Here is a 26,798-nt window from a genome sequence, read left to right as displayed (position 1 = left end):
GGTTCGACACCCTCCTGAACCAGACCAAGACGCAACACCTGACTAGTGCACGACTGACTAGGTACGAATTGACTCTGCTTGCAGCCCACATCACCCTGAAGAGATGCACCACACTGAACCCAGCGACTTTGTTACCCCTACCAGAGAACGATCCCAATGTGTCCCCTGTACATGACTGCGTGACCCTCATGGACGAACAGACTAGGAGTAGTGTTGATCTCAGAGACACAGCCGAGCTTCAGGCGGTCCGCTTGGTGGCTCTTCAGAACCGCCTTGTTCTAGATGTGGTTCTAGCAGATCGTGGAGGAGCATGCCGCATCATTGGGTCCAGCTGCTGCACCTATATACCGGACAATTCACCCTCAGTGTACAGAGCCATTGAACATCTCCACAGACTTTCCTCAGAGGTTCACCAGGAACAAGAAGAATGGTCACTTGGTGGATGGTTCTGGAGCACTGTAAAGAACTGGGGGTGGAGGTTGTTCACAATTATACTGATACCTGTTGTTGTGTTATGTGGGTTCTGCCTAGGAATCCAATGCCTACCGCCTTTGTGCTCACTATGTGCAAACTGTATCTGCCCTAAGACTTTGGACTTTGAAAAAGAACGCATGAGAGCATTATACAATGTCGAGGTTAAGAATTTGATGAGACTAAATATCGACTAGACAAGCTGGCTAGATATGTTGAAAAGGCAGGACTGTTAAAATCTGGGTTTCGATGTCAACATTATCGGCGCCATCTTGCCCCCTTTTCAGGCTCGTGTGTGCGCGTAAGCAGCAGCCATTTTGAGTGTCATGGCCTCTCTGCCCAGTGCCGCTAGCCAGCGCGTCTCTCCCTCTGACCTCGCAAGCATCCCCCGCGCACTGACAGCCCCCGCTCTCTCATGCTCGGACCATAAACCTCCCTTCCAGCGCGATTCTGCCTCTGAAGTACATCCTGCACCCGGCCAACACCTCTCCATCCTTCGATGAACCCCCTTTCCTCTGTGCCCGATTGTCCTGCCCGTTCCCAGGCCGCCACCTGGCCCTGCGGATACCATTTATTGCCCCCATACAGTAAGCAGCTGCCCCGCTTCAAAGGATCTCCGATTGATCAAAGCCCCCACCCCATGAGATCCGATCAACCACGCGCATTCCGGGAATCAACGGAATGTCCTGCTGCGCAATAGCCATCGCCTACTGTTACAGGGGTGGGGACTTCTACTGTAGATGTGTGTGGGAACGGGCTTGAAGTGGGGTTCCAAGGATGTCTTTTCGTACTTCAAAGTATTTGCAGGAATGTGTTACTGTAATAAAGATCATAAACCAGTGTATAAGAGGCCAGGCCTCGGAGATGCGTTTAGAGCACCTCGAGAAGATACCCTGTTGTCTGATTTGATGTGTTCTGCTCCGTCGGAATAAACTCCTGTTTCCTGCCTTCCAGTCTCCAGCGCCTGCCTCTTTGTTTGGTAATATTGAATGGTATGAGAGGCGGCTAACGCCGGGCAAATACTGAAGGGTTCTTGGTCGAAATCGGCCCTACCTTTCCACAGGGCACCCATCTGTATTAGGACCTGTCATAGTTCTGCATGATGTACAAAATCAAGGGTGCTGGACAAATTAGCATAACATAGGTAGATGGGTCCCTCCCTTTCCAACGTATATTTACTGATTATAAGATTCAGATGTATGCCTTGTTCCACAGTGCTTATATCCTTCGTATTTCCAAATTTTGATTCAGTTAGAATATCTTTTTCCTGAACCCAGGATCCAACCTTGCAAGGATCACTTTTCCCATGATTTTCACAGAAGAGCCTAGCAGCAATATAGTTCGATAACACCTAGCATGTATCGTTTTTGCCCCCTTTTTAAAAAATGGGTACGATCACACTTTAATACCAAGTTTTCGTGAAGTGGCCATTAGCTGCTGCATTAAAAATCTGGGTTAAAATCGGGACCCATAGGGAGGGGTAGGACTTAAAAACATTCACAGGAACCCCATCGGGTCCTGGGCTTTACCTTGGACATTGCTCTTTAGGGCAACCTTGACCTCCTCCATGGTAATTAGCTCCATAGGCCTATAGTTTACTATGCTTTATGAATCAAAAGGGGCGTTAATGTCATCAACATCCGGGTTAAAATGTGAAGTCTATTTATGTCAGTTCATATACAACATTTCTAGCCCATGCAAATATTTTAACCATAACGCTCAGAGATCAACAGCCATCTGTAACGTACCCTCTTACACTCACATAATGTATATCTGCTACGGGACTTCACCATCACCAGCACTGTGCCAGCCAAATAAATTAGCTTTCACCAACTGAACAGGCATGGAATAAATGAAAGATCTGCAACATACTGCTGGTCAATTTAAGGACTTTAATCTAGTCCACCTCAGCATGCCCCTATAATAACTAAATACTATAACTGCTTCTTTACATTTCACAATGACCCTCATATATGGGATGATAGTAACAAGGCCCATCCCAGCAGATCGCTCCACCTTTTTCTCTCTCCAGCAATGCTAGCTCGGAGCCAAAACTATGAACAAAATTTCAGATTCAAAAACCCCATTGCAGTAACCAAAGTAGACAATGATCATAAGAAATACCATAAGTGTGCCTTCAGATCTGCTTGAAGCTGCCAACTAAGTGAAAATCATAAACTGTGCGTCTATCGCATACCTCATCATCCACCACACTGCTAAGCACGGCATCTCAGAACACAATAACCGTACCTCGCTGATCATCACACATGACATGGAAACATTTCCCACATTGGATAACAAAACAAAGACAACACCCTCCCAACTACACACTCTACATGGTAAAGCTTGCTGCCCATGTAGGCAAGCACTTCAGTGCCCCACATAGGGGTAGTACTTGGTATATAAATGTTGCAATGCAATACATTGTGTATTCCTTGTGGATGAAATGCATGCCCATCCTGACCAAAGTCGGTTCGTTTTAAGTCTTATATCTGCATTGCTTTAACTTAAGTGCCTCTTCCGCTTTTTGCAAGCACTTCTCCCTGAACACGAGCTGCTGGACTACCGCTCAGTTTTTAAACCAGAACTTTGGCCCTTTTTAACTAGTGTTGCTTCTAGGCTTACACTGTTAGACTGTTTTAAAAATCTTCTTTTATATTGGAAATAGACAGGCCTGGATCCTGGGACACTAGTACAAATGTTGCCTATTGTAGTGAATTGTTTACTCTTTGTCCTTTCTCTTGTCATTGAAATAAACCAACTGTCTCTTCCCATCGGTCGGGCCTGGTCAATATAGTAGTCTGTTGATGTGCTTTCTGAGGGAACAATGATTGCAAGCGTACTTTTGTCTTTTGTCCTCACTAAACGTTTATAGCTTCTTTTCCAAAGCTACAGGTATAAAGTCAAATATGTGCTGCATGAGAATTGCTACTCTTTTGGTGCACTCTAGGAAATCTGTGGCATTCGTAGATTTTTTGGAATGCTGACTTTGCAGATTTCTGCATGTGAGAAGATTCCTTATCTATAAATGTAAGACAGTGTGCGTTTGTATGCATAATTGTTGTATCTCCATTAGGAAAATATGTCCATATCGTTGACAGCCCCGTTATTTATAAGGATGTGTTTCCTATTACCACACTGGCTACAGACTGACCTTGCCGTTGACAAGAGCATCCATGCATGATTTGACTGGTTTGAGAACCAAGCTGCAAGGGGTATGTAAATCCTTGCAAAGGTATAAATATGTTGATTTTCACCTACTTTAACAGGCTCCACCACTGTGGAGTACCCTACATTCCCATCCCTAACCGTAACTTGCACATATGGCTTTTCTGCAATACTGGAATTACATTTACATATAGCTGAATGCAACTTACCAGTCCTGATTCTGTGAATCATGACTGCTATTTTACCGGGTAACGAGACTATTTTGGGCGCTAATTTGAATTTAGGCATCAAATCAATTCTAGTTTTATAAACAGTATGGACCAGAATTGTTTTCAATATAAAGCACAATATTGAAATGTTCATGCTTAGTACAAAAGATGAATAACATGCTCAATCTTACTTGCAGCGCACTATTGAGAGCTATGTTGATAAACGCATGGGCACGACTTATGGACCACCTTCAGGGAAGAAGCTGACGGTCTTTATAGATGATGTGAATATGCCTGTTATCAATGAATGGGGGGATCAGGTAAGCATAGAGTACGAAAGGCTGCATGGATTTGTTTAATCTGTATTTACTGTACAGGCGCTACCTAAACACTTATGTGAGTTTGCCTTTTTTTGCCTTCACTGGTATCAGTATAATAAACATATTAATCGTATTAATCACTGTTCAACACTCAGAGTGTGCTCTTTTACCTTGCGCAAAACCTGCACGTTGTATACCCATATTATTTTGCAGAACTTGCATAGACACTTCAGAGTTATCAGTAGATCTACACCGAATTTAAATCTGCTGACCATTTCATAAACTTTGAATTATTTTGTCACTTTTGTGATAGTATTATTGCATGCAACTGAAAGTGTTTGTTAAATTACACATTTTTAACATGCAATTTATTACAAGAAAAATTGTTTAAACTCTCATATAGAGCCTAACTCCATATCTGATACCGAAGTGAAGTTAACTTCGTTACATCAAATTAGGGAATGGAAATACTTTTTTAAAATTAAGAGATAAAAGCTGCTGGGATGCATGGCACAAAAAAAATAACTACACCAAAGAAAGTAGTCTCTCAACTGTACCCTTTTATTCTCTAATGTCGCCTACAAACAAGCTATGCTTCTCCTATTAACACAATCTGTTTGCTGTTCATCCTCTTTACATTGTTTGTAACATTATTCACCTTTAAACTTATCTTTAATGAACTGTAAGTGATGTGCAAGAGCACAAATGTAAAGAATCCAAATTTTGAACAATCCTGATAAACTCTGTGAGCTTAATTGTATGAATTAGATGGCCCTAAGATTAGATGTGGATAATGGGTTTCAGAGGGAAACATAGAGGCCCGGATGTAAATTGATACTTGTATAGCACACTACTCACCCGCAAGGGTCTCAAGGCGCTTGTACGAATACCGCTGTGGAACCCATCCTGGCTTTCCCTGTGAGGCGTCCACTCCTGGGCACCCCCAAGGTGGAGGCCAGGCATCCTTAGCGTTGTGGGGGCCGTTGTGGAGATTAAGCAAGCTATTGCCCAGAGTTGCAGAGTGGGACTCCATGATTGGAATAGGCACCGAGTCGAGACTTATCAGGTCCGAGGAATTTTTGAGCCCAAGACCCGCCGAGGCGGGGAATTGAACCCTGGTCCCGGGCCAGACCTCTGCATCAGGGTCTGCCGCTCTAACCATTGAGCCACACTTCTCCACATCTCCACTTCTAACATGACTTAGCAGTATTGTTTACCGAATGGGCCAATTGACTATTGTCGTCACCCAGCACTTAAATAGTCTCACCCCGCTTAGTCCATAGTAGTTTCACCACTTGCCCAAATTTGTCGGTGCTTCTAGGCGCAGTCCCTTGCAGCATGCATCGGTTCTTCCATTTTGACAATCCAGTTGCTGCTCGCCTTTCTGCCACGCCGGCGGCTTCACCTCACACCTGTCCCCTTTGGTCAGTAGTGTCGCATTTCCAACCAGGAAGCCCTCTCACCTTGCCTCTCCCCAAGTCCTCTAGAATCCCCAATAAGGCCCCTAAAGGCATGCCTGACAAGTATCACGCAATGGACGTGACACTAACGCATTTCAGTGCGGTGTCCCACATCACCGCACTGAAATGCATTGTCACGCATTTTTAAATAGCACTGTCTCTCTGCTGTACCTTTCGCGCTACCCAGACTTCTAGTGCACGCTGGTGTTCCATCATTTTCCACTCCCCATCTGTATATATATATATATATATATATATATATATATATATATATATATATTATATGTATCTCAATGATACATGCCCAACAATCTAGAATAATAAAAGGCTGTGTATGTGAGATTTGTTATATATAAATAAGTATACATAAGACTCAGTAATTTCATGAGTGACTGTATGGATAACTGTATACTTGTAAAAGTGATTTTATAACACACTAAGTATGAGTAACTATCTATATGAATAAATTAAGTGGTGTTTGTATAAGCCTGTAGCTGACTAAATGTAAGTATGATCCATTGTTTGAAAAAGTGAGTAGGATTACTGCATACGTAAATAGGATGTGTGCTGGTGTGTAATGTTAATATGGGTGTATAAGTATATTTGATAGTATTCTATTGATCATTGACAGCATGTATGAGTGAATCTATAGGTAATTGATTATATGTGTGTGTAGATCTAAGAATCAGTGAGTGGATTTTTAGATACTTGTATTGGTGTGTCAATAAATTCAAATATGGTACTCTGTATTTTACAGTGAGTGAAAGGTTATACTAGTGTACGATGAGGTGTATCTGATTGTCAAGTGGATGATGTCATCAGTGATGTCATTTAAGATGTCATCAGTAATGTCACTGACCATGTCATGAATGATGTAATAAGTGACATCATCAGCAGTGGGTTGCGGGCGCGAGAGTTATAGTTAGTACAACTAACTATAACAGGGGAATTTCAATGGTTTTATACAAGTGAAATGTCCAGGTAACTATAACACCCCTGAAACCTATGATTTTTTCAGTGAATTTCTTAAGTTTTTTAAATGCGAATTCCTAACTATAACTTGTCTGAAACCTATGGTTTTTTCAGTGAATTTCAAAGGTTTTTTAAATGATAATTCCTAAATATAACGTGTTTAAAACATATGGCTTTTTCAGTGAATTTCTAAGGTTTTTTTAAATGCTAAATCATAACTATAACATATGCAAAACCTATGGCTTTTTTAGTAAATTAAAAAAAATGTAAATGATTTTTAAATATATTGTTTTTTTTATATTTTCTAACAACATTTTTTAAATCTTTTTATTTTTATGCTATTTTATAAATTAATTACATTACACATTTTTGTATTAATTGTTTTTAACATAAAAATATTTTTTTCATTATTGAATATTGTTCATAATATAATTATATTATTTTTCTTTTTTTAAAGAGATGCGCACCCTACAAACACCCTATTCGTTTACTGCACGAAACGTGTCCGCCATTTTAAGCTCGCTGTCTAGGATCCGCGTAAGGTGTGCGACGAGTAAGACTTTCCCAACGCGGTTGCTATGCGACTTGTGCGCGACGCTTGGCTCGACGTTTGGCACATAGGTGAGATGTATGTACAACGCGACGTGATGGACGCGCAGTAGCGCCTGACGTCATATGCATATCGGATGCCGTGGGTGTGTGACTTCCGCGAATTCTTCAATGTTGGAAAACGTATTTATATATATTTAATATAAATATTAAGACAAGATATTATCTGAGGTTATTATTAAAATAATATTCTTTAACTTTCTTAAAAAGTACATCCCTTTTTAATGCAATTTCACGAAGTCGCGCTGAACGCGAACATGATGCAGTCAGGCTGCGTGCTGAGTGTACGCATCCTACGCGCAACCTACGCACACACCATGTAATTTCAAAAATATACATTTGATTGGTTCACTATACTTCCTATTGAAACTGTTGAAGGACCCCACCCATTTTAATTACTCTTATTAGAACTTTTCTTAGGGAAAGGCCTCGTGAAAAGATCTGCTGCTCCATCATTTTTGGAGAAGAGATTCACCTGAATACATCATGGCTGCAAATCCACCACCTTCCTCTGATTCAGAGAATTCATCAGAGCAGGAATTTGTTCCTGAACGTCCACGTAAAGAAAGATATACCAGCATTGTCTGGACATTTTTCACTTTACCTGAAGGCGTTAAAAAGGTGAATGCAACGAAAATCACTTGCCGCGTTTGCAATGCAGTGCTTTCAAGGGGAGACCCCACAAAAATGTACTCTTGCAGTACTGCAAGAATGCGGAAGCATGTGCAGATTAAGCATCCGATCAACTTTGCTAGGGAGGAGTTAAGAAGATTGAAAAAGGCTCCTCCTGCTTCATCAGAAGGCCCGAGTATGAGTGGAGCAAAACTATCAACCTCTTCTACACACCTTGATATTCGTCCCCAATTAGGGAAACTCAGAATGACCTGTGTAAAATGCGGACAGCTCATAGCATATGGAGAGCAGTTGGTGGATCTGGTGTGTCGAGCTGTTAACCACCACCATTGTTAGATTTCTTTTCTCCTCTCCTCCCAGTTTTTAGTTCTCTTTTCACAGTTCTCATTTTCCCCCTGTTTTAAAAAAAAATACAAAAACATTCAAAAAACCCACAAAAAAAACCAACAAAAAGAAAAAAAAGTTATTTTCAGAACTAACTACTCTAATTAAAGAAAGATCTAAACTAGTATGCTAGTGTGTGAAAGTTAAGATGAATGTATGTGGAGTGCATAAATGACTGTAAAAATACATTTCTGATGTGTGGTGAATGCATAAGTGCACAATTATAAGGAAGTGCTGCAGCATGACACTGTAAACTATTTAACTACAGGGTGCTATAGTACTTCCAAAGCACAGGGATGTAACATATGTACATAAATATGTTGCAGCTCTGTGCTTTGCTCTGCACAGCTGTAGATACTGCAGCTATGTGGTGACACAGGCACCCTTGCACCATGGTGCAAGGATGTCCGTGTCATGTAGAGATTGTTTTTGTACAAGAAGGGACACCTTCTTGCACAAAAAGAATCAGTAAAGGCATTTTTCTTCTTCAATATATGCTGTGAATTGCAGCATACATTGAAAGTGAAAAAATGAGAAGTGAAAACTATTTTCCTCGTGCTTTGCTACACGAATAAGAGGATGGTGTAGCATTCACAAACATGTCCAGATTTATGATTTCTGATAAATCTGGGGATGTCATTTTCCATGAGTGTTCTGTGCAAACACACACAGCAAAACTTATAGAACACCTTTTCAACGCAAAGTACTGTGTATGATGAGATTATATTTACATGGAAAAGAAAAGGTATACAGAATGCCTTTTCTTCACCATTTAAATAAGAAAAAGAGTTAATGGCTAGGCCAATTCTTATAAAGGAGTACATTTGTATACTGATAACAAAGGATAAGAAACACTTACAACTACTTACGTTTTAGAAAACTGATATGACATTATTATATATTACAAAAGGGAAGGGATGCGATCTAATGACATATGCAAACACACTGAATGATGTGGTTTAAGTTAAAGAGTTTCATTTCTTTTAATTCTGAAATTATCAAAACCTGCAAAACAACCACATTAGTCTATTCTGTACTCTACCATATATCTTGCACACAGGTGTTGTAAACCTGTCTCCTATTTTATACCTTTTTGCATTACATTTTTCTGACAGAAAACTAGTCCATCCAGGTTCCTTTTCTTCAACTATGTGGAAACACAATCCATTGTGCATTTTAAGACTTACTAAAAGTTACCTCAACAATAATACACGGGGCATGGCTAGCCAGCCATGACGGCGGTTGGGTTCTGCTAGAGCTCCGGGTCCGCCTGGGGGCATTATCCTGTTAGTTGACGCCTGTTTGCTTCCTCCGCGACGAGGCGGGGGGGGACGGGGGGGGGAACACTGGCGGAGTCTAGCGGAGCTCTTGAGACCATTGGACAGATGGGGAGAGCATCGCAGCATTTGATGGCGATCGAGTGGGCCCGTTGTGATACCACCAGGCAGAGAACGGGAGCTAGCGTGAGCAGAGAGGCCGGAGAACACGGGCGGCGCGACGCCGGAAGTGCCCTGGTCGGAGCTCCTGTGCCGCGGAAACACCGCTGGACCGGACCGGACGCTGGAAGAGGAGGCGATAACTGAGACACTGGGAGGTGGAGGGAGAGGCACTGCCCATAGCGGCGGAGAGGATGGAGGGGGATCGCCCCGGGCGCCTTGTGCAGGCGGGCCCGCTGCGGAACCGGGGAGCTGTGCGTTTCCGCCGGCGGAAGGTAGGGGGCCGGCGGACTGAAACGGCAGGGCGGCGAGGAGCCCCCAAGGCGCCCCCTCGAGCAGCTGTACTCCTGATCGGAGCTGTGGGGGGCGCCGGCCGCGCATAGAGGACTGAGGGAGAGAGTGTGTTTTGCTCCCCCTGCAGCCGCGGACATTGATTAGACCGGCCCGAGGAGGTGGAGGTTCGTTACTGAGGACCACGGAGGTGAGCTGAGCGGCTAGAGCGGGGGACATGGGAAGCTACTGACCCCCCCATGATACTGTTCCCCGTGGCCCCACGGAGGGGAGGTACCCGCCCGGATATTGACCAGAAGGACAAGGTGGCGGGCCCTGCATAGTAGGGTGGACGGGCCCGGGGCCTCAAGGTGGCGGGCCCTGCATAGTAGGGTGGACGGGCCCGGGGCCTGGACTGGGCACATCCCTGGAGGCTACCCCCTACCCCCCGCCCCCCCGTGGCTGCTGTCGAGGGACAAGGAGGCATGAGGCCTTGATGGTGGGTCGCCTCAAGGAGCCTGACCGCAGGAGGCCAAAGGGAAGCTGGTGACACCCTGGAGGGAGACACATCTGGGTCGGGGCTGGCACTTACCGGCCTGTAGAAGGGCCGTGCTTCCAGCCCCGAATCTGGTGGGCTGGAACACACCGAGGAGATCTGTGGCGGTTTCCTCGAGCCGGGTCGGCTCTGAGGGGTTGCCCCCCCTCACCCCCCGGAGTCCCTATTTTGTTGAGCACCTTTGGGACACATGTCGCCATTGTCCACATGGGAACGAAAGCGGCAGAGGGTCTGGGTGGTCCCGAGCCCATGCGCACTGGCTGGTCTTCTGTGGATGGAGTAGCTGTCTCGCGGCTTCTGCGCAACAACATGGGGAAGAGCAACCACTGGACAAACTGGACATAATTCCTAATGAAATACGTGACTCTAGGGCGGCGCTGGAGCAGCAGGTGGGCACTCTCGCCACGAGCTTGTCCTTGTTGAAAGCGGATAATAACAAATTGACGGATAAGGTGAAGGATCACGGCCTAGCTATAGCGGATCTTGTGCCGACGGTGAAAGATCACTCCTCCGCAATACAGCACCTACAACAGCAGGTCACCTCTCTTGTGGATAGGGTGGAGGATGCAGAAGGACCTAACCGCCGCAACAATATTCGCGTCATTGGCCTACCGGAAAGATGTGAGGGGGTCCACGCGGCAGACTTTATGGAGCAGTGGTTCCGGGATCATATCACGATGGAAGGACTCTCACCACATTTCTGTGTGGAGAGAGCACATAGGATCCCGACAGGCCGGCCTCGGCCGGGTCGCCCCCCTCGCCCTCTTATCGTGCGGATGCTGAACTACCGGGACAGGGATGTTCTACTACAGGGGGCGCGAGAGAAATCCCTCATCCAGTACGATAACCACAGGTTCTCCCTCTATCCGGATTACACCAACATGGTCCAGAAACAGCGCTCGTCGTGCATGGAGGTGAAGAAGAAGCTACAAAAGGCTAAACTGAAATAGGCGCTCCTTTTCCCTGCCCGTCTGAAGATCATACATGGTGGAAAGACACACTTCTTTGAGAGCCCCTCTGACGCTGAGGACTGGTTAGAGGTGATGGGTATCGACGGGAGTCAGGCGGCCATTCAAGAGTTAACCACCAGTGTAGCGAGAGATGGTCCGGACACGTGAAGACGCGGGATCCCCGGAGTTGGGACAAAAGGCGAGACGACACGGACCGTCACAGGAGCAACAGAAGGAAGACCAAATGGGCGCTCTGGTGATGGTGGGCACGTTCCGGGAAGATTCAGGAAAGATTGCGACGGATTCGGAGGATAGTACAGTCCACTCGGACTCGGATCACAGTGTGCTCCTGTTTCCTACTGGTACACCCCGGGCAGAGGATGATTTGTTGGACAACTGAGGCAGCGGTGGGCTCCGCTTGGAGCAGACTACCTGCACTATAGATGTATTGTATCCTTTTGACCCTGATAATTGCCTGTGGCTCGCTGTTTTGGTAAACTAAGGAGGAAACATCTGTAGGGAGAAATGTATGTACTGCTGCCTACCACTGTATAGCTCAAGTTTCCCTCCTTGGTCCAGTCAACATCCTGTATGTAAGGGGTTCTTCCATCCCCCCCCCTCGGGAGGTCGTAGCATAGATGGGTTGATGGGAGTGCCCGAAAAGGGAGTCAACAAGTGGTGCTTGTGAATATGCTCTGGCAGTTATGCCCCCAGGACTGTATACCGTCGAGCCAGCGGAACCCGATGGGACTGACAGGATGATTGGATTAGTGCGAAGCCACCCCCCCACAGGCGAATACACCAAAATATGGCAATTCTTGTTTCTTGTTCTTATGTTGGGCTCAGTATTAGTGTCTTGCTGCGCCATATTTGTTCAGTTATTAAAATGGAAGTTAGGGTGGGTAGCCTCCTGGTGGTTAGTTAGTAGGGATCACGACTTGGGCCTCCGGCCGCTTTTGCGCTCGACAGTGCACGATTATGGTTGACACGGTAGGCTCTTATAGGTTTACTACCTGGAATGTGCGTGGGCTTGGGGCGATACAGAATAGACACCGGATCCACTCATTCTTACTTAGACACCACACACAGGTCACATTCCTCCAGGAATCTCACCTCACGGCTTCAGAAGCCCTAAAACTGAGGAAAAAATGGAGGGGTACCATTTACTCTACGACATACTCAGCCTTTTCAAGGGGGGGCAACGATATGGATTAGGCATGGGACACCATTTGAGGAGATAGCGAGGAAGGTGGATGACCAGGGGCGCTTCATATTGGTGAAGGGCACCCTAGATGGCGCACTGATAGTGATTGGCTGTATATATGCCCCAAACTTTGACCAGGATAAGTTCTTAACTACAGTTGGCCTGGCGCTTGTAGACTGGGCGAGTATTCCCTGGGTCCTAGGGGGTGACTGGAATATGGTTCTGGACTTAGGCCTTGACCGATCACACCCTCCCTTACAGATAACCGGGGTTTCCCGACTGACTGATACATTCTTGACATGGGCGGATGGTTGGGGCCTGATAGATGTGTGGCGTGCTCTGAACCCGGAGCTTAGGGACTACTCCTATTATTCCTACCTACATTCTCTACATACTAGGATAGACAGATTCATGTGCTCTGGGTCATTGGTATCGAAGGTAGATCACCCGGAGTATTTTGCCAAGACCTTTTCAGATCACAGACCTCTATCGTTCAGCCTCCTCTGGGGTCCAGTCCCGACCCTAGTCCCTACCTGGCGGTTGAACCCGCTCCTTTTGGAGGACGGACCCTTCCGGGCATCCTTGTCCGACACTTTGACTAAATACTTTACAGAAAATTGGGACTCCGCTTCCTCTAATTTAGTGGTGTGGAACGCCATGAAGGTGGTGGTGAGGGGAGCGGCTATAGGGCAGCTGGTGGGAGCCAGGCAGGAAGTCCACCGAAAACTTTGTGAAGTGGAGGACAGGCTACAGTCACTTGAAAGAGAGGCCAGTGGGGACCCTGGGAAGAGGGGGGAGCTGAAAAAGGCGAATATAGATCACGCCGACATTCTGGAAACATTGAGAATCATTGATCACAAAGAATACTTACGTCGACAGCATACGGAGGCGGATAGAGCTGTTGCTTTACTGGCCCGCCTTGTACAAGACAGCCTGGACCCTCCGATGATAACCCAAATTTATGACCAGTCGGGCAACCTAGCTCGCACGCAATCTGAGATTAATAGAGCATTTCATGACCATCTGCGGGCGCTGTATGCCCCCTCTGGTCGAGAAGACCCGGACCGAGTGTCTGAGTTCCTAAGCGATCTTTCCTTACCAGTTCTGATGGATGATGTCCGTCGGGAACTGGATGGGCCGATCACACAGCATGAGATAGGGGCTGCCAATAAGTCCCTTAACCGCAACAAAACACCGGGAATGGACGGACTCCCTGTGGAGTTCTACGTCACCTACTCCGACACCCTAGTGCCTGTCTTGGAGAAGGTAGACCAGACGGCGCTGGAGGAGGGACACTTACCTGAGTCGACGATGCAGGATCTGATAATCTCTATGCCTAAGCCCGGTAGAGATAACTTAGATATGTCTAGTTACAGGCCCCTGTCGATACTCTCCACTGAGTATAACATTCTTAGTAAGGCCATAGCCCTGAGGAAACAACCCTATCTTCCTATCCTCATCCACCGAGACCATTGCGGGTTTCTCCCTGGACGGAGTATTTCTCTTAACACGCGGAGGCTACACGCACTCATGACAACCGGACCACGGGAATATCCCCGGGCGGGCTGCGTAGCATTGGACCTCAAACAGGCATTTGACTCTCTGTCCTGGTCGTTTATGTTTGCAGCCTTGAGGAAATATGGGTTTCCCGAATCCTTCTTGGCATGGGTTAGATTGCTTTACACAGCCCCCTCGTCTAGGGCGCGCACGGGTAGGCATGTCTCTGACAGCTACTCGGTGCACCGGGGCACTAGGCAGGTATGCCCTCTGTCCCCGATTTTATTTGTTCTTGCCGTGGAGCCCCTGGCTATAGCCTTGCGTGCCCAGGGAGACCGGATGGGCATCCCGATCCGGGAAACACATAACTTGATATCCATCTATGCAGACGATATTTTGTTGTGCTTCAAGGATTTAGTTTTTATTTTAGGGTAATGCCACGTCCTGTTTCCATTCCTTCGGAGCCCATTCGATCCCGGTGGCCCTGACTACGTTTAAGTATCTTGGGATACAGGTGTACAGGTCACCAGAAGATCAAATTGTCGGTAATATTACCCGAGCTATAGCGCGCCTTCGTAATTGTGTGGGCTTTTGGACTTCCTTGCCGTTGTCCGTCATGGGCAGAATCACAGTCTCAAAGATGGTTATGCTCCCCCGTATGCTGTATTTCTGAATAACTATTTTTTCTGCCGGGAAAGGAGCTGAATAGCGTATTTTGTCCTGACAGAGGATTGTGGCCAGCATCTTGCCGCACCCGCTCCGTGGGTGCCGCTTCGTCGCCTGGTGTTTGCGGGGACTCACCTTATCCAGGATTCAGGAGAGCGAATGTGTGGGGAACCTTGAACCATCGAGCGGGCTCGGGTAGGCGTAAGCAGGGACTCACTCTCCCAGGAGTCCCTGCTAGACCGAGTACACCTGGTCACGCCTCCCTTGTCAGTCCCGCCCACAGGACGCCGTGTGTGATTAAAACCACCTGTTTCCGCCCTGCCAGTGGGCTACCAAACTGTTTGTTCTACCGGGAAAGGAGCTGAATAGCGGATCTTGTCCTGACTGAGGATTGTGCCCAGCATCTCGCCGCACCCGCTCCGCGGGTGCCGCTTCGTCGCCTGGTGTTTCCGAGAACTCACCTTATCCAGGATTCAGGAGAGCGGACGTGTGGGGAACCTTGAACCATCGAGCGGGCTCGGGTAGGCGTAAGCAGGGACTCACTCTCCCTTGAGTCCCGGCTAGACCAAGTATACCTGGTCACGCCTCCCTTGTCAGCCCCGCCCACAGGACACCGTTTGACCTACATTTAGCATCCTGGTCACCGCTGCGCGGGAGCGTCCCGATAGAAGCCCGGGACATGGGCGGGATCGTCCAAGGCCGTCATAGGCCGGATAAGGCTGGGCTGGGCCACCCCCTTCATATCTTGTCCCTTTTGGATTCCTGCTTCGTTTTGCAAACCCAGCCTCATTCATCTAGCTTCCTGCTACTGTGGTGGGACGTTTTTTCAACTCAGGTGTCTCATTGCCCATGCCCATGACTACTAGATCGGGATAGGGTAGAAAGGCGGGTGGGGGTGGGAGCATAAATGGGACTTTGGACAATTTTATAACTCGTGCTTTCTCAGTGCTAGAAAAGGAAATTGCAGCCACTGAACGTAAATTGTCTCTTGAACCTCTCTCTCATAAGCGCTCCTCTTTAGGGGCCATAGCACAAATAACATCTCCTGCTAATAATAATATGTGTGATGTTGAAGTGCAGGTAGGCTGAATGGGGTAGTTGTTTCAAGGTTAGAGTCTCCTGCCTCCTCTGAGCCCCCAGAGTCCACTCTGCCACTGGCTCCGCCTTCAGCCCCCATGGCCAACAAACTTAATTCCCTTGTGTCTAGTGTTGTTTGCACCCCTCTCCGAAAAGTGAAATCAGTGGGTGGCGTGGGCCGTAGATTTCGTGCCCTCAAGAGGAAAAGATTTCCCACTAATCCAAGGGGTGGGCTGTCTAAACTCTCCAAAAAGTTTAAAGCCAAACATACTAGTGGAGGTGAGGAATTTGCGCCGCCGGGGAGGGGACACCCTTTGTTTCCATCTGTAGCAACTAGTATGACCCCTGCGCAGCCCAATCTAGCCCCTCACCCGGAGAGTTTAGCAAAGAGTCTGCCCCTATCCTTATCCCCTATAGAGCAGATCGAGAAGCTAGTAAGGTCCTTGATTCTCCCCGTACTACAAAGGGTTAAGGACATCGCAGACCGTTTAGGCAGATTTGAGCAGTCATCTCTAGATAATTTTTTCTCTCTCAAATCCTTGATAAAATTGCAGGCTAAAAATAACCTGAGTGAGAGTGAGCAGGTTAGATCTCATTGAGATGTTTTTGCTCCCGAGGGCGCATCGCCTCAACCCACCCGAAAAACGGTCTGTCCTCAGGGGTCTGTGCACCAGGGTGCTGTACAGGCTGTACCAGTTTCTACTCCACCTACCATATTCCCTTCCGATACTAGTGCCCCGATGGTTCAGGGCCAACATTTTGTCAGCTCTGTTCCCTCAGGCACAAATCCGAAAGGACCCACTACAACGAGGGCGAGAGCACCGCGCTCAAGGAAAGACCCTAAAGCCCTTCCCAGAACAACCTAGCACAAATAGCCTTAAGTTCGCACCTGCCTCTCAGCAGCCCGCCCAGCCTTTCACCGAGGCTGCTAGATCCCTCCCTGTAAACCTCCCACCTGACTGTGAGCCCTATGTTGCTGTCCTTACTAATGTTCCACCACTGAAGACTGACCAGCATGAATCTTACCAGGCGCTTAAAAATAAAGCCATGCACTGGTTAAAGCAAACAGACCATTGCCTAATGAGCTGGATGGCCAGATTCTAAATGTTAGAAGGGTAGGGTGGGTAGGATACGGACACAAGCATCTCCAGGGGGATTGGGTGGTGGTGAATTTCAAGGATGCCAGGGTTGCCCCATTCATCTGCAACCAGCAGCAAGGCCATGGAGGAGAGGGTATTGGCTTAGTAGAATTGAGCTATTTTTATGCTAGGCCGCCAAGCTTTACAAATGTTAGTTATCAAGGGTGGGAAGCATGGTTCCATCCCCCCTGAGTACCACCACTTCTCTCTTCCCTACCTACCTCACCCTTAGTCAACGAACCACTCGAGGGCTTTTGGGTACTGAAATGATACTTGCTCCCGGGACACACCTTTTTGTCTGAGTACGTACCATGTCCCGGAATCATCTACTGACAATCTCCAGTCACATCTTGTTCCAGACAGTCCCTCTGACTCTATTCCCCCACGCCTTAGATGGCCTTTAGACTCGTCATCTGGTCTTGCTACTACCTATATTGCGAAGCCCATGAGAGAGGGCTTACCACTAACTATTTTGGGGCGGGCGGCAATACTTGGGTCTGAGTCCCGCACGGAGCCGGTTGTGGCGGATCCAATTCTTAGGCTTCTCAGCTGGAACGTCTCGGGTATCTCTAGGAAGCTGGACCTTCCCGATTGGAATACCCTCATGGAGGTCCATTCAATTTGTATCTTCCAAGAAACATGGAGCAGGGAACCCTGCCATAAGGTGGGGTACTCATCGTTCTTCTTACCCACTGTTCTCTCCCCCACAGGGAAGGGTCGCCCTTCAGGCGGCCTTCTCATATGGGTTGATGTTTCATTGGGATGCAAAGTTATGCAGTATGCGTCCAACTCCCTCGATCTACTCAGAATTTCACTTAAGGGGCCACAGAGAGGGCTTACCCTGCACATTATTAACATCTATGCCAGGGGGCCGAAAGGAGGCTTACAGTCACCCACTGTTACAGGCCTGGAGGATGTTCTTATACAGTGCCCAGCTAGATCCCATGTCCTGGTTGCGGGGGACTTCAACTGCACCTTTGAGCCCCTTGCTACGGAGGACATTTTGGGTCTTACCAAAGAAGATGCTATGAGAGAAATTCCCACCCTAACTATTCTACCTATCAGGAGGTGGTCCCCAAGGGCCATACAACTTAATTCCCTGACCCTGGAATATGGCCTGAGGGCCGTGAACGGGAGGACGCTCTCGGATCCTCTAGGAGCCCACACCTATAACCGGGCGCATCACACATTGAGGATAGACTATATTCTCATCGACGTTAACTTGTGGAGTTTTGTGCGGGATATGGTGGTCTCACCCACAGCCGATAGTGATCACAACCCCCTCTCCTTGACTCTTCACCCTTTGTGGCCTGGGGAACTTAGTGTGCACTCGCCCTCTAAGCCAGCCTTCACCTCAGCAGTACGCCCCACTAACTGTGGGAGGCGCCTGAAGTGGTGCAATGTCACCATGGACGAGGGCAACCTGCTAGCTATAGGGGCGCTCCTAGCAACTGCACAGTCCAAATTGGACTTGAGCACCGAGATACCCAGTGAAGTGACAGCTCTTTTCTGTAATTTAATCAACGCTATGGGTAATTTCTTCCGTCTCCCAGTTAGAGATCCTCCAGCCGGGAATAATAAGAGACCTAAGAACCAACCAGGCTGGTTTACTAAAAAATGCAGGGAGGATAAATCTGCCTTGATCACCGCTGTTAAAACTAAATCCCCGGCAAAGATCAGGCTTGCTAGGAAAAAGTATCCCCAGAGCACGAAAGTAGCAAAGAAAGAGTGGGAGGATAGGTACTGGTCTGATCTCATGGAAGCGAGTGCTGGCAGAGATCCTAGAGGGTTCTGGAATTTAATCAGACTCAGGAACAGACCAGATAGCACCCTCATCACATGCAACATCCCATCACAAACTTGGTACAATCACTTTCTCTCCCTTTATACCTCTGATGAGACGATCCCCCGGCTAATCGATAATAGTAGTCTCTATACAGCTGAACCTCAGGGGGACACAATAGGAGATTTATTCACCCCTAGGGAAGTGGAGAGCGTAATAAAATCTCTGGTGCCCCTCAAAGTCCCTGGACCTGATGGGCTACCAGGTGATCTGTTGTGCGCCAACTACAAAGAGTGGGGGAAGGTGGTTTCTTCCTTGCTTAATGCTAACATTAATGGCGCTCCTGTCCCTGAATCGTGGAAAGGGGCGGAGGTCGTCCCGATATTCAAAAAGGGGTGTCGGGACGACCCCGCAAACTACAGGCCTATAAGCCTTATTGATTCAACCCAGAAGGTGGCGGGCAAAGTGATTTTGGGGAGGGTCCTTCAGTGGGTAGACGACAATAACATTCTGTCGGACTACCAAGCTGGCTTTCGCTCCGGAACAGGGACCATAGAACAAGCTTTTAGATTGGTTCTTCTCTACTGGAAGGTGGTGGTGCTGGGCAAGGGCAGTGTTTACTTGGCCTTTATAGACCTGAAGACTGCCTTTGACCTAGTACCAAGGGAGGGGCTATGGAGGGTTTTGTCGGAGATGGGGCTGCCACTCTATATCCTGCCTTTATTGGTGAGGCTCCACGCTGACAACTTTGCTCAGGTGCGGTGGGGCACGCATGGAGAAAAAACTGACAGGATCCCTGTGGGGAGAGGTGTCAGTCAGAGCTGTGTGCTCCCTCCCACTCTGTTCTCTCTTTATGTGAACGGAGTGGTTTAGCATCTGCTTAGAACTCCTGCAGATGCACCGTCCCTGGCGGGCAAGCGTATCCCTACACTACTCTTTGCTGACGACACCCTCCTTATCTCAAAGACTCCTATGGGCCTGCAGAGCCTCCTTAACAGCTTCCAGGAGTTCTGCTCACTTAGGGGCTTGATTATCAACACCAATAAAACTAAATATCTGGTTTTGAACCCCCCAAAAAAATAGGTTGCCCCCCCGGTGCTGAATTCCGTGCCTTTAGAGAGGGTGGCCGAATTCGACTACCTAGGAATCCGATTAACTGATTCAATGCACTGGAATTTGCACATTCAAAAAATTATACTTGGCCATAAAAGGGTGGGTGGTGCTCTCCTAAAGGAGCAACGCTCCTCTTCAACCAAGCTGATTACCCCAGTAGTGGAGATCTACAAAGCAAGAGGGGTTAGGGATGCTTTGTTTGGTGCGGAGCTGTGGGGTACGTGCAACCTTGACGCCCTAGCTAGATCAGAGTGCAAATTTTTGAAGAAACTGATGGCCCTTCCTCAGGTCACCCCTTCTATACCCGCTTTAATGGATCTGGGTTGTAGATCGATTAAGGACCAAGCTCAATTACATCCCTTGCTACTCTGGGCTCGCCTGTGGCATGTGCCCGAGTTGGCCTCATATGCAGAAGCTCTTGGAGGGCTGGTCCAAGATAAAGTGGCTGAGGGACGTGAAACGCTTGCTTGGGGTCATCGGTCTCGGCGAGGCGTGGGGTTCCAGGACTGCCCCCCCAAAGCCGTCCTAAAGAAACTATACTGGACTTGGATCTCTTGTAAAACTCTAAAACTCTAAACATTGCAAATCGACTTTAGATTTTATGAACATTAAGGATGTGGTGGTTTATGAACTGTATCTAGATATTCTATCCAACCCCCTAGATCTAGCCCTGTATTTTAAATTTAGAATAGGGACGCTACCTGTAAACGAATTGTTAGCACGGTGGAAAACTCCCTACCAGCGATCTCCTTATTGTGTGTCATGCCCAACGCGTGTCGAGTCTGTTGCCTATCTTTTTTTTTAATGTCCGGCCTATCTAGCTCCTAGGCGGCGGTGGCTCAAACCACTATGTAGCCATTTGGGCACTCGGCAACACAAAGTGGCCCTCCGTATTTTAATGTCCGACACACGCACTTTGTTTGTCTGCGGTGTATCCAAGTTCCTGAAATGGTCTTGGATAATTCGTTCAAAAAGGCTTGCCCTGTCAATTTAATACTTGTCTTAACTGCTTATACAATGTTTGTATTGTGTAAATTGAATGTGCATGTAAATATTGATTTTATCCCATTTTATTATGCTTTTATGATATTCTTTTATATCGAAATAAAGCCTTCAATCAATCAATCGTATTTCTTCGTGAATCTACCTGTAATTCTACCTCAACATGTGTTTAACACACTCAAAATCTTTTAATTAGTCTCGTATGAGGATATGTCAGACGGCCGATTAGCCTGCGTAAGCTTCAACTGGGGACCAGACTGGGAGGTCTAGGAGCCCCAGATTTCAGGGGATATTACTATGCCAGTCAACTCCAGTGGCTTTCATACTGGACAGCAGGTAGGAATCTCCACGAGATTGACTTCACATCGGAAAGACTCGGACGAGGAGAGTTACACACCCTGCTGTTGCAAAGGAGTTGTATTCCCCCTGATTGCCATCCGCTTCTGCGCACAGCCCTGCAGTGCTGGAGGAGAGCCCTCTCATACACCGCACAGACGGAATCATATGCAGTGAACATCCCCCTATTGGGAATCCCAACGCCACAGGGTAGGCTCACTGAGCGGGTGCTGCCACCTTGGTCGACGGTCGGGATAGCAGAGGTAGGCGCCTTCTTTGGGGACGGCAACCTTTTGGATCATGACACCTTTATACAGAATACGGGCGCCCCTCCCAGACTTTACCTGCTACACGCCACTGTAACACACTACATTAGAACCGTATGGGCACCACAGCGCACCCAACCTGTGCAGAATGAGCTGGTTCATTTATTATACTACATGGGAGCAGGGGGACATCTAGTACGCTGGCTTTACACGGGGATCCGAACACACGCAGCAATCCCGCTCACGACACTTAGGGACATTTGGGTTCAAGACACAGACACATTACTGACAGATAAAGACTGGCAGCCTATTCTGGAACACCCTCGGCGGGTTTCGCGGAATGTTAAATTCAGATTTATTCAGGTGATGGTCTTGCACAGAGCCTATCTGACCCCTCAGAGACTACACAGAATGTTCCCGAACTCCCCTCACAGTTGTCCACGGTGTGGAGAGGAGGAGGCTGGGTTCCTCCACATGGTCTGGCCCTGCATACGCATACAGGAGTACTGGACGGAGATATGCCAAGCTCTCCGTACGATCTCTCATATGCCAGTGCCCGGGGAGGGTCTGCCCTGCCTGGTGGGGTTCTGTATACGGTCCAAAACACAGAAGGCACAGCAGAAGTTCCTTGACTTGGCGCTCCTGTTGGCAGTCAGAGCGCTAACGATGAGGTGGAAGTTCCCCAGACCGCCGGGGGTACCCTTGTGGCAATCGTAGGTGATGAGATGGGGTCGGGCGGAGGGAGCGGCCCTTAGAAGGGAGGAGGACCGAGGTCAGAGGAAATATCCTATATCACAAGAATGGGAGATCATGATGGTGACGTTGGAGGAGATGGATTTTGTCCCGGCACAAGGGGACAGAGCGTAAATAGTACACATAACACCAGGGTCCCTTGGGCGGGGTCTGTTAGTACCCAAAGAAGCACACAGACTATCTGAACTTAGGGCATGCCAAGTGAATATATAATGACATGGTCGGCTGGTATTAGCTTAGGGAGGGTTCCGCTACCACCAGGGGGAGGGGAAGTTAGAGAATGGGAGGTTTGCTAGGGGTGGGAGAGGGAGTTGCTGGGAGTTTTTTCACTTTCCATTTTGTCTTCTTCCTGTTGCAAGTCAGGACAACGTTGAGGGGAGGTTATGGATCCTTGTTATTACAGAACATATGTAATAGGTCTAGATATTCGAAGAAGTTCTAATGGTCGCTGCATTGTTCGAACCTCCTATGTCACTCTGAGATTCAGGGAAGACCGTAATGGGGAGAAAATCGGAAAAAATTGGCTAATGAATATATGTATTGATATGTAACTTCATAAATGTGTACTGAACAGCTGTGGATAAAATGTTTAAAAAAACAATAATACACATAAAAACAGTACACATTTGATTCACTTGTTTTTATAATCTAAATGGTGGTAAATTTGATATCCTAAAGTTAAGATCTGTAAAAAAACAAACAGTTATAACATGTAATAATACATTTTTAACAGCACAGCATAATTTGAACATTTTACAAAGTAATTTCTTTGCCTTTTTTGCTGTTCTCCGAATATATTGAATTTCACTAGAAACAGTGATTTCAATTGTATTCATCACATAACAGCGGGCAAAAAAAACCCAATCAATTAGATTGTTTTAAAAAAACAGTAATCCATATGTAGTAAAATACTAGATAATACAAATCACTCGTATATCAAATGATTACTGCTAAGAAAATGTTATAATTTAAATTTATAAACACTATAAATAATGCCAGTTAAAATAAAACACCGAGACAATGTGCAACAAAAAGTCCATAATTCAAAGAAATACATTTCCTTGTGGCCAAATTGTATTTGTGCAGTCATTTTTATGTAAATTGTCCAATGATAATCATATGAAATGATAACAATAAATTCCTCAGAGGCTGAATAATCTTCCTAAACCTTATGCTTTAAAAATATTTGGTAAGAATTTAGTAATTCAAAAGGCCAACGTTGCTTGAAAACCAACTCAGCATCATTACAAAGACTCCAACCTTTCTCATTTTTGAGATATGCAGTGTAATGTCCAGATGTTATTGAAGGACCATTGTGGAAAATTATTGCTACTGCTACAAAAGTCCTTCCAGATATTGATAGTTGTGTAGCTACAAAAATGTTTTATTAAAGTGTACAATTTTCTTCCATATCTTTGGATAAATAATGTTGATAACATTTCTGATTTGCATAACCTACACTCCATGTTTTGGTTTGCAGCTTTAACTAATTTACTGAAAGACACTGATTTACAGTCCGGTAATGTCAAACATAAAAATCTTTCAGTGTCTACATTAGTGGTACATGTATACATAGAACTTTCACGTTGATGTTCCCATTTATAACAAAGGCCAAATATATTCTCTATGTCTACACCTTCATTTTCCAGTTCTGTAAGCACATACATTAGAAACTCCTGAGCATCTTGTTGGATATTTTGTGTAAATTGTGTAGAACCAGAACATACATCCAAAAGATTCCGAACATCAGAAACGCTTTGTATTTTGCTTTTATCTGTTCTCAATTTTTCATAAAGAAAATGTAACAAGGAACACAATCTTTTATCACGATTCTCCATAATTTGCTGTTGCAAACATTCAAGAAAGAAAACAACATTGACCACTACATTAGCATATCAGTTGACACCAGAACTATTTTCAAACTGAAAACCAACAATGTCTTCAACAGTGCCCTTTTTCTTTTTGCTAGCAATCACAAGATTGTCTTGTTTTTTACCCTTCTCGACACCTTCAGTACAGATATTCTCATACCTTCTTTTTCGACCAACCACACGCTTTTCAAATACAGGATATTGACCTAAATTAGGAGCATATATACTTATTAACCTATTATACTCTTTGACACAGTTGCCATCTGCAGTAATCTTAGTATCATCAAAATCAATCAAAAACAAACCAGATATTGTTCGGACTCGCGACAAATCAACATATGCCATACCTTCTTTAAACACAGAATTTCCAATGTTCACCAAAGCACTGCCAACACTTAAACCTTGAGATTTATGAATAGTTACTGCATATGCCAGAGAAACTGGAAACTTTTTTCTACGGACATAAAAATCTTTCATAAGCAAAACACGAACAGAACAACCAATTTGTTTTACTTCTTCAATGTGATTAAATGTAATCTTTAAGAATTCAATACCATCTTTATTTTGATAATTAACAAAATCCACAACTTTGCCCATTGCTCCATTAACTAAACCTTTTTCTACATCCAAATTACGCCTTAAAATTATCAGACAGTTCCTACATGCATATAGATTCTTTTCTTAACCAGCAGTTTTAGATATTGATTTTTCTAAAGAATCCAATTTTGTCTTACATTTTTTAGTCAAAATAATAGTGATTCCTTCATGTTCTATTTTATCGATGGCTTCCATTTTTATTATTTCTTTATTTTCCAGTTTCAAAAGTTGTTCATTGAATATGGAACACTCACGCAGTATTGGCATTAAGCAGATTACAGATTTCTTATCTGCAATTTCCATGTAAATTTTCTCAGGAACTATATTTTCATTTGGAAACAAATCGGAAAGTAATCGAGTCTGTAAAGCTTGTTTGCCATGTTCTCTCAGTAGTCCAATTCTTATATCTTGGAGAATAGTTCCATATTCAACATCATTTGCCTGTCGCATATTTGTAATGAGTTCTTTGTATTCAAAATATGACCAAATGTTCACGTTTCCAACACTACCCAGAAACTCTCTGGTGTCTTCAGGCTCAAGTGTTTTAAAAACTGGTTGTCCTTTAACAGGAGTCAGTTGCAGTAGATCTCCAAAAACTATGACATGTTTTCCTCCAAATAACACTTGTGGTGTATGCATCGAGATGCTGATACATCCCCAGATGAGGCACTCCATTGGAGATCAAACAACGATTCAAGAAATTGTTATCCAAAAAGTCGTATTTTATTCGATAAAGTTCATGACGGTTTGCACGTTGATATTGGCATCATATCAATCCCATTTAAGGTGAAGATAACTTTAGATTAGAGAAAGATGAAAACGAACTCCTCCAATGCATTTCGGGCGGGGGGGCCCTTTGTCACGGAGTGCTGAAAGGAAGACGATTCAAGGTCAGGGTAGGGGTGATAGAGCGTGAAAAATACTCAGTTAAGTGCCGATCAATGGTAGTGCTCGGTGTTAAAATATAAGAAGTAGAACTATAAGGGGTGGTGTCGGAAAGTGAACTACTAAGGTGAGGGAAGGGGTCGGCGCGGGACGGGGATGAGACTAAGTTCGAGTGAGGGTGACATGCCTGGTTCGTAGTGACGCTAGCGCGTGAAATGCTAGAGCGGACTTACTTCTTGGCACAGGTAGCGGGGCTGGCTACTCCGGTGCTTCAATGGGTTGGCTAGACGCCGTCAGCGTGGGTGAGAGGGAGATTAATGGCTCAGCGACATAGAGGTAAAAAGCGGACTGGAGGCTAGGAGGGTAAAGATGGGAGAAGGACTAATGGAAATAGTGCGGGGGCCATGATGGAAAGGTGTGTGAAGGGTGAAAAAAGTAAACAAGGAATAAACAAGGTAAAAGGAGTAAAGGATACTTAAAGTAGGGTACAGCAACAGAGAGCAATGTAAAACATGACTATTCAACAGTTTACAAACGGTGTACAAATGTATTACAGATAGCAACTATATTCGATCCGATCATTAAGACCATGGGGTTTGAGAGTCTGTAAACGATAAATCCATTTGAGTTCTCTTTTAAGGAGAAACTTGCGGTTGTCAGTCCCTTCTTTTTTGGAAACAGTTTCCAGGATGATGAATTGTAGTTGTGCGATGGTATGGCGTGCTTCAAAGAAATGCATGGCTATGTTGGATTTCTCATATTTGAGACGTATGTTAGATTTGTGTTCGTTCATACGTATTTTGATTTTGCGCTCCGTCTTACCGACATACAGTTTGCCACAAGGGCATTTCAAGGCATAGATCAAGTTCATGGTGTCGCGTGTGGCATTCACTTGGAGTTTGATTGTGTTACCCTTCATAGGGTGTCTGATGATATTCCCCTTGATGATACAGTTGCAGTGATTACAATTTAAGCATGTTTGGGTTCCTTTGTAATGTTCAGTAGTGAGTGTGGGTTTGGAAAGAATTTCTTTGATGTTCTTGCTCCTGGTGTAGGCGAACAAGGGAGGACTCTGAAAGATGTCCCGAAAGTCGGGTTCCATTTGTAGGATCGGCCAGTGTTTGAGAATAATTTTTTTGTAGGTTGTGCTGACCGTAGAGTATTTAGATAC

The 26,798-nt window shown here is 45.9% G+C and overlaps 1 protein-coding gene across 1 annotated transcript in view; it reads left to right on the top strand.

Moving 5' to 3' along the window:
- The window catches only part of DNAH5 (dynein axonemal heavy chain 5), a 5,605,957-nt gene that overhangs the window by 4,259,066 nt on the left and 1,320,093 nt on the right, over positions 1-26,798 (top strand). The window contains exon 48 of the mRNA XM_086967405.1: positions 4,046-4,168. Coding sequence (XP_086823531.1) covers positions 4,046-4,168 — 123 coding nt within the window. The remainder of the gene's footprint in view (positions 1-4,045; positions 4,169-26,798) is intronic.

This window comes from Lissotriton vulgaris, chromosome 4_1 (genome assembly GCF_964263255.1).
Source record: "Lissotriton vulgaris chromosome 4_1, aLisVul1.2, whole genome shotgun sequence".
Classification (NCBI taxonomy): Eukaryota; Metazoa; Chordata; class Amphibia; order Caudata; family Salamandridae; genus Lissotriton; species Lissotriton vulgaris.
This window is presented reverse-complemented; position numbering and strand designations above follow the sequence as displayed.